The sequence below is a fragment of the Hydractinia symbiolongicarpus genome, chromosome 4, assembly GCF_029227915.1.
Source record: "Hydractinia symbiolongicarpus strain clone_291-10 chromosome 4, HSymV2.1, whole genome shotgun sequence".
NCBI lineage: Eukaryota > Metazoa > Cnidaria > Hydrozoa > Anthoathecata > Hydractiniidae > Hydractinia > Hydractinia symbiolongicarpus.
In genome coordinates, this window is record NC_079878.1 from 5,200,122 (window position 1) to 5,208,847 (window position 8,726).

General features: G+C 33.8%; 1 protein-coding gene across 3 annotated transcripts in view; it reads left to right on the plus strand.

Annotated features, from left to right (window-relative positions):
- The window catches only part of LOC130640884 (ESF1 homolog), a 77,659-nt gene extending 72,911 nt beyond the window's left edge, over nucleotides 1-4,748 (plus strand). For all 3 annotated transcript variants that reach the window (XM_057447470.1, XM_057447471.1, XM_057447472.1), the window contains 9 exons: nucleotides 331-418; nucleotides 783-942; nucleotides 1,604-1,737; nucleotides 2,001-2,140; nucleotides 2,354-2,752; nucleotides 2,993-3,213; nucleotides 3,982-4,055; nucleotides 4,479-4,524; nucleotides 4,606-4,748. In XM_057447470.1, the coding sequence (XP_057303453.1) occupies nucleotides 331-418; nucleotides 783-942; nucleotides 1,604-1,737; nucleotides 2,001-2,140; nucleotides 2,354-2,752; nucleotides 2,993-3,213; nucleotides 3,982-4,055; nucleotides 4,479-4,524; nucleotides 4,606-4,684 (1,341 nt within the window). In that variant the 3' untranslated portion in view covers nucleotides 4,685-4,748. The remainder of the gene's footprint in view (nucleotides 1-330; nucleotides 419-782; nucleotides 943-1,603; nucleotides 1,738-2,000; nucleotides 2,141-2,353; nucleotides 2,753-2,992; nucleotides 3,214-3,981; nucleotides 4,056-4,478; nucleotides 4,525-4,605) is intronic.
- The last annotated feature ends 3,978 nt before the right edge of the window (nucleotides 4,749-8,726 follow it).

The following is an 8,726-nucleotide window of genomic DNA, read 5'->3' on the forward strand; positions in this document are numbered from 1 at the left end:
AGTCAAAAATGTATGCGTAAGTCTTTTGAACGAATTTTAACCAAAAATCAAAAGCAATGATTACGTGAAATTACACAACAAGAAGGCTAGAGGCGTTTAAAGTGTACATATATTTAATCAAGATCTAACTTTATAGATAGAGCCTTAGCTAAATGTGAAAATAACGAAAATAATAAGTTCTAACACTGCAGTTTTTATAGATTTCAAACGTCCACCAATTTCCATTTTAATTTTAAATCCCGTTCTAAATTTGAATGTTTGAAATCGTTATTAGTAATTCGGGGCGCATTAGTGGTAACTATGGCTAGTAATTTAATTATGGTAATTTAGGGATCACAATTTCACATGGAAAAGTTACGGGAGTACCAATTGAATCGAATGAAATATTATTATGCTGTGGTGGAGTGCGATAGCAAAGGTAGGAGATTTTGTTACAAGGGTATGGCTGTAAAAAAAGTTCTTCTTTTCTCACCTACCAGCATAATATATTTTTTAATTTTTTTTCAATCAACAAGTTCTACTGTGTAATTAATCAATATTTATAACAGCAAGATAGGGATTCGTGAGAACTTTTCTTAAGAAATAAAGATCAACTAGAACAAATATATGACAAAAGTTCGAGTATATGTTTATCTTGCAGCAGAACTGATGAATTACATTTACACAGTTACCGCATTTTGAAATGAACAGATGTTGTTTACACATTCGTGGTATTTTCCTAAAATCTTCAAAAATTTGAAGTTTTAAATCTATGTATGGTAACTTTATTGTTTTTCATTTAGAAACATCAGCAACAATTTATGAAGAATGTGATGATATGGAGTATGAGATGAGTGGGACGAGAATGGATTTAAGATTTATACCTGACGATATGACGTTCGACCGAGAACCGAAATCTGTCGCGACATCTATGCCCAACATTAAACACTACCAACCGTCAAGGTTAGTTTCGCTATGGAGGTTTTTCATGAATTCGTGGAAAGAATAATGTTTGTGAATGATTACTTCGTTATCTTTACGAAAATTAAATCTCACGAACATAAACAAGGGAACATTAAAAAATACGTTAACCTCGGGGTGCGGGAAGAGGGTCATATAATAACGAACAAGGGGAGAAAGTGTGTATTTTTTTTACGTTTGTTTTCTGAAAGAGATTTCTTCTTCTTCTTTTTTGATTGATTGTTTACCGTTTCGCTATATTGTAATGCTTAATTTCAGCAACTAGTGGGTTATAATGATGGCTAAATGTGTATTAAAAATGACCAACTGATCTTTCTTTTGTGACATTAGCATTATGAGCACATACCTGTCATTCTTTTTGTTAAGGCTTCATTAGGAAGGCAATGAATTTTTCTCAAAGTAGCATTGTGTGCTTGTATTTTTGTAAAAAAAAGCGGGGGGAGGGGAGAGAACAAGAGGGAAACAACATCAAAGAATGTTAAAACATGATTCTGAAATTATTCACCTCATCTCCCCCTTCCCACTTATACTAAATATAGTGATAACGTAAAAAAATCTTTGGAATTTTTCTTAACTTACTCTCATGGAAGACTTATTTAAATGGAACAGAAGTATTTAGGACATTATTTGTTTGCTTGTTTAGTTTTTTAAACACTGCTTTGCAACAAAGTACTGTACGTTTAACATGGGATGAGACGGATCCGAGGAGACTGGAAAGCACTATGAGAAAATTCACGAAAGAAGATATCGAAAATATGGATTTTAAGGATTACCTTGGTAAGTTAATGATATTGTTTCCCCTTCCTTCATTTTGATTAAAACTGTGGATTTTAGCGCGCTATTGTGATAAAAGTATACATGTTGGATCCCTCGGATTTGTTCTTATTTAATTTAATAACTCCTTAAAAATAGCAGATATAAAATTTCGATGTATTTGGGTACGTAAAAAGGCGCGAAAAAAAGTGGAATAGATATTATGTAATACATACGCATCAGAATTTTTTGATAAATGTATTGTAACAATTTGTTTTGTTTTTTAGCATCATCGTCTGGCGAAGAAGAAAATGATGCAGAAAATGACGATGTAGGAAAAACAGAGGATAAAGAGGCTGTAAACGAAGTTGGTTCAAACTCCGACGATGATGATGACGATCAAGAAATGCGAATTAAGAAATACAGGGTAGGAAAATTTATTTTATTTCAAATTACAAGCTCAAGCTTGCCCTGGAATTAAAAGCTAAGCTTTTGGCACTTCCGGTTTTAAGCGTTTTAATTCCGTGTGTTCACTGTTCACGGGTGTTGTTTTATTTGCAATGAAAGCCTAATCTTATAACGTTCTTGCAAATTGAGTGTGAGTTGCCAACTTTGTTTGTTTGTTTCTTTATTCGTGTAGCTTCTTATGAAAGAGATCGAAGAAAAGGAAACAAAGGAGGAGGGTGAAGCAGAAGGCGACGGTGGAAACATGCAAGTCACGTGGACACCAGGTTTAAGTGAACTTACTGAAAGTATTATTGATAAAAAGGACAATGAATTAAAGAAAAAAGAGAAAAAAAATAAACGAATAGAAGATGAATCAGATCCTGATAAGAATGTCATGAGTGACGATGATATTGACAGTGACAATGTTGACAGTAACGATAATAATGACGGTGGTGAGAAAGATATCGGATTTGATGACCCTTTCTTTAAAACTGCCGAAAGTGATATAAAAAAGAAGAGAAAGAAAAAGAAGAATAAGAATAAAATGAAGTACTTTGAAGAAAATATGACTGAAGAGGAAAAAAAGAACAAGGTAGGTTTGCCCATGCAAAGTTATGCCACATACCTTTTTTACAGGCCTGCAGAGGTCTGCTATCGTGCTCAAAAAGAGAGTGCGAATTCCCGATTACACATGAATTTCAGTGTCTTTTGTAAATCTTCTAACTGAAAATTTTTAAAATCTGTGTGAGAGTTGAAACCATGCCACTGGTGAACACTTTTGAAGCAAAGAGAAAAAAGTTTTTATGTTTTTCGCATTTTTTTCTCTCCCTAGAAAGAGTTAGAGTTGCTACTCCTGGACGAAACAGAAGACAAACAGCATTTCAACCTGAAGTCAATTCTCGAGCAAGAAAAGCTGAAAAAGTCTAAGAGGAAGAGAACGAAAGGAAAGCAATTAGAGGAGGATCATTTCGAAGTTAATGTGAAGGATTCCCGCTTCAACGCATTGTACTCATCGCACTTGTATGCTATCGATCCTTCTGAACCGAACTTCAAGTAAGGTCATTGTCAGGTGTTTAACTGTATCGTGTTTTAAGGTTCACTTTATCTTGTAAAACGTCGGTTCAGGTCGCACGCATCGAAGTCCCAAAATTGCGCAATATTTTGGAGCGCTTTTGTTTGCACTGTTCTTTTCAAAAGTCATTTCAAATTTTTATGTTCGCCGAAAACGCTACAGTGTATAGTAACTAAATTTCATTATTGAGTTTGCTTGAATCACCGCCATTTTTAGTTTGTACGCGCATTTCTGATTCCATTGAACATTGTGCCCTTCGGACGCACGACCGCACGGCGCTAAGTACAGCCCCGTTTGCGATCAAAGTGGACTTTCGTATATATTTATACTATCGTTTTCTAAATGTTAAGAGATGGTGACTCTTCTAAAACTAAGCATAGTTGTCAAGGTCAAACTGTAAACTTTCGTACAGGTCAACGTTTTTCTCAATTGACATTAAGTTGTTGACTTTTAGATGTTCTTAAAAGAAGAAATTTTCGCGGGACTTATTTTTGCGAATTACTCTAAAAAGTCGTTTTTACGGAACTGAATTTTGTGAATAGGGTCCAAAATCGCAAAAATAAGTTCCGAAAGATTGTCTGGACTTTAGGTATACGTCTCACAAAAAAGAGTTAGGAAACACTAATTTTTTTAAAGCAAACATTGGATTTGGGGAGTGGTAAATTTTCACTCTATTTTACAGTATGAATTTCTTGCTCCGTTTGGATGTTGCTTCGATTTGTGATATTACAAATTCTGTTTTTATTTAGAAAAACAAAAGCCACAGAAGCTATTCTGAAAGAAACACAAAGGAGAAGAGCGGAAGATGCTAAAGAAAACAAAAGTAAGTTTGTTTTTTGGATCGTGAAACTTTAGATCACATTTTTGATGTGACTACCACCTGTTTTTTGTTTTCAATTTTTTGTTTGTTGTTTAAACAATGTAAATTTAAAGTTAATGTATCAGCATTTCATATCAAGTTTACATTGTCAAACTAAACACAGTTGGCCTGATAACGAATGTAAAGTTATCTGAAGATACTTCGCATAAAACATTTTCTAAGGCAAGAAATGCTGCGAATGTATTTTCTTTTAAACTTCCGCGCTCATTAAAGCCGTATACGAAGAGAAGCCTACACTATAGAAATATTAGCTGTCTCCTCTCAATGTTTTGTATATATATATATACGAACATGTGTAAAAATTCTTGTTTTTTATGTAAACATAGATATACTATTTATCTAGAGAACGTTATCTTCTTTTTCTAGATAATTCAAAAAACATTACATTAGAAAGTTCACCCGTCACGTCTAGGTATGTTCACCTGAAACACCAAAACTAAAGTAGTTTAATTTCCTTTACTACTTAATAACTTTCACATATTCACTTTTTTAGTTTATCGGCTCTCGTAAAATCTGTCAAATCCAAGACACAGTCACATAAATTGTCAAGAAAACAGAAGAAAGTAAAGTAGCTTGTATAGAAGTAAAAATGTGCTCCCTGGTGGAGAGAGGAATATATAAAATTTTACCATTTAATACGCTCCTGGTCATTTTCCTCTCTATCGAAGTAAGGCCTGCTACAACCTCGTTCCCAGCACTTTATCAGCTTGTTTAATAAAAGGAAATGCTTCCCTTAAAATAGCTTTATCCATTCTGTCAACGACCACGAGGAAGAATACTTGATTGCACGACTTTTTTTTTTTTTTTTTAAGAAACGTTATATAAAAATGCGAAATATACAAGTGACCAAACAATTGAAAGCGAGCGAAAAAAAACCTTGTCCGCAGTAGCCTGTTTTATAAAATCTTTCGGGCGGGGGCTAATTGTAAATGTGGGGTACTGTGTGGGGAAGTATTTCCGGTTTATGTGCCCTCCTTTGCCGCTGACTAGTTTTGCAGATGAAAACTGTCCCATTAAATTCAGGCTAATTGATTTTTATTAGCGATAATTTCACATGTATCCCTGGCAAGGTTCTTAAGTCGAATTTTCTCCTTATAAAGTTGTCTTTACAATGATCAAAAAACGAAGCTATAGCTATGTAAGAGTTTCATTACACCACATACAATGTACATCCTTTAGGAATCGCACCGTGCAACATTGCCCATCTTGTCGTAAAGGTGGGTTTGCAGTCATTTTTCGTAGTCACTCCAATAAGAAGAATACGAAAAATCTAATCGTTGCAAATATAAGAATGCAGTTACGTTTACGTATTATTTCGAACCTTAGACTCCATCTATTCATTTCCTATATTACGAAAAACTATCAGGTAACAGATAGCAGGCAACTAGTGCATACACTGAATTCAAATAAAAATTTTTCCGTCTTTTTATACAGTTTGCTTGTGGTGTATCTCTAACTAATAAATTCAGTTGTAATTATCAAGTTTACCAATCCAAATATCAATTTTGCTAATGTAATAATCTAAATTTTTGTGACGTCATTGCTTTATTGTCTCGCTTTTGGTTTTCAATTTTGAGATAATGAATCATAGGAACACTCAGTGGTAAACGTATTTTGGGGAAAAACTTTCGCGAAAATGACGAAAAATCGCGAAATGGTTTCTGACCGCGAAAGTTTGTGCCCAGCGAAACTTAACTTTTTTTTAGCTTGCGATACGTTAATGATTAGAAATTAGCTCCATGTACAAATGAGAACCCTACAATAGAATAAATTGGTTAGCCTTCGTTTCGCAATAGGCTATAATTCAGTCGTAGATCGATAAGCAATAAACTCAGCTTCGTTTAACATCGGTCTCACAGTTCCATAGCTGCATAGCTATCTTGTGTGTAACTATAACCTAATAAAATAATGCTGTATTTACATGTACTTAAAGTATTAAAAAATGTTATTTTTATAAGAAGTTAAGCACAAAACATCCATAACCTGATACATGAAACTATACACGGTTAGTTCGGGATAACATCAATACTGAAATTTGTCTCAATTATCAAATTTTTGAGATAACCACGGGGGAATCATCACCTTGAAACGTAATTTTTGTTAGCTCGCGAGACCCTTCTGATGACGATTCAGAATGGTTTTCAGTCTAACTAGGTAGCAAAAAATAAATGAAAAGATTAGGGATAGTTCAACAAAACTAATTACATTTCAAGGAAATCAAATTAAACTCGTAAAATTATTTGCAAATAGGGATAACACATTAGTTTTTCTGCTGATAAATTTTTCGAAAAAATCTATTTTCAAATTCCAAATACGGTTTGTTAGGTGATTTTAAACTCAAGGGTTTCCTGATTAAATATTCAGCTTGAATAACTACCTCCTAGAATTAATTGTGGCACCTGCTATGCAGAAGATGTACCTTGGTCAAAGTTATGAGTACACGTGACACAGTTCAAAAATTAAGATGTTTTTGTGTTAATGTTTACACAAGGCTTAGATTTGTTTTTTTTTTGGTTATTTTTATTTGTGAAAGAATTTTATCAGGTACACTGTTGTGGTAATTTGAAATTGTTTAATTTTTTATGTAATAGTTACTGCACTAAAGATGGAATGCATTATTCGTTGTCATCAGTAACAGAATTACAGTGTTTTAAAGAAAATTTAAAACCATTTAAATTTATTATATATGTATGGATGCGTATAAAATACCTTATTGCAAGTTTCTTTTTCCAACTTCCAACTTCACATTTCGTTTATTCTTGGTAACAACAAAACCAATGACCGTTGTCCGTCTAATCGATTGTCATCACCAATATCCTCACTGCAAACGGTATGGGTGTATCCAAAGGAGTGCAACTTCTGTTCAAAATACAGGGTACAATTTACAAATGAAAAAAAGTAGGAGCCCTACAAAATTACCACTTATAATACCAAATGTAAAATATAAGAATTGGTGCAAGAGGCAAAGACAACTTCATGCTGCACTTGAAGAGAGTTCAAGGTCGACAAGTACTGTTATCAGAATTTCTGGGTATGTTGTGTGTCCTCGTTCAAACGAAAAAAATGATATTGGAAAGACAACAACAGAAAGAAAATTCGATTCGGGAAAGTTTGGTGAAGTCAAAGAGTTTGCGAATAATGAAATTTTTGGTCCAGGATCGGTTCTATTCAAAGCAAGCTTCAAGTAATATGCATAATTCACGTTGTATGATACAATAAAACATACTTGATCAAGTTTATCTTCGACTACGTAATAGATAGAAGAGAACCTGTCACTATATTATTGGAAAAAGAGGACATTCTCTCAGGAGACAGCGAATTATACATAGTTAGTCTGAATGACCAGATGAGAAGCAATCAGGAAATAGCTAACACAAAAGTAATTCTGTATGCTCTTATAATAGTCATACAACATTCTTCTTTTCATGTAATCATTCGAAATCCATCTGGGGATACATAAATCATTATTCTAGCCCTTGAATCTTCCACCGCGACAAGGTCTACATGGAATGGTTCCAGCTCTATTTCGGAAAGAAAAAAGTCGTTGCTGATCTGCCATGAAGAGGAATGGCCTATTTTCAAATGCATTCGCTGAGCTTGAAAGTGATCGAAATTTATGGGATGAAGGCGCTGCAGTGTTAGAACATGTATGTGCATTATATGGAAAAATTCAGTGGATGCAACAGGATTTGAAATGTTTACAAAAAAGCAGACGGGAGAAAATAATTAAATAAATCCTTCAATTTTTCAACATGTTCAACTTCTCTTCAACTTCAACATGTGGAATGTGGGAGGACTAACTGTACTAAGTATTGATGAGCATGGATGAAAGGCGTATGGCACAATTCATCGTTTCAGAGCAATATCCGGATATAATTGATTTTATATCAGACCACGAAAACGAATGCGGTGATAGCGAATGAGAAGAAAAGTAGAAAGTAAATTTGAGTGATGTAGAAAGCGAGACTTAGACTAATGAAGTGATTGGCGTAGAAACAGTCATGGTGAATTTCAAAACAAAAACAATAAAATAAAAGACATGTGTTATTGAATTTTACTGTGTGCATTTTATATTAGACGTGAGAAAAGATATACCTGATGTTTTGCAATTTAAGACACGAAAGATGTTAAGCAATAGAATTATTGGGAAGTTAAAATATTTAATTAAAGTATTCCTATATTTTTACGTTCATCAATCGTCAGTAAGGTCCTGAAAGTTTCTTTTTCCACTTAGACTGAAACCAATCCCGAATGATAATCAGGAGTCTCATGGGCTAAACAAATCATATGAGAGAAATATGCTTCAAGGTGGTGACACAAAATGCCTGGACATGAAATTGGTTTTCATGTCCTGCCCGCGAAATACCGTACTTTCACCTTAGCCTGAAGACCATTTTCATTCTTGATCCCTATATAATAACATAACTATTCAAAATATCACAAAAAACATTCTCCCTAAAAAGGTGGCACAAATGTCAATATTACCTTCGACACTGTCTGTTTTAGAAAGGATTTTCAATTTGTGATAAGGGAGCCCTGCTTTTTAAGTAAAAAGTCTCTTTCTCTGTTTTTGTGAAGGGTCATATTTAAGCCTAAAACATTTTGCATAAACAA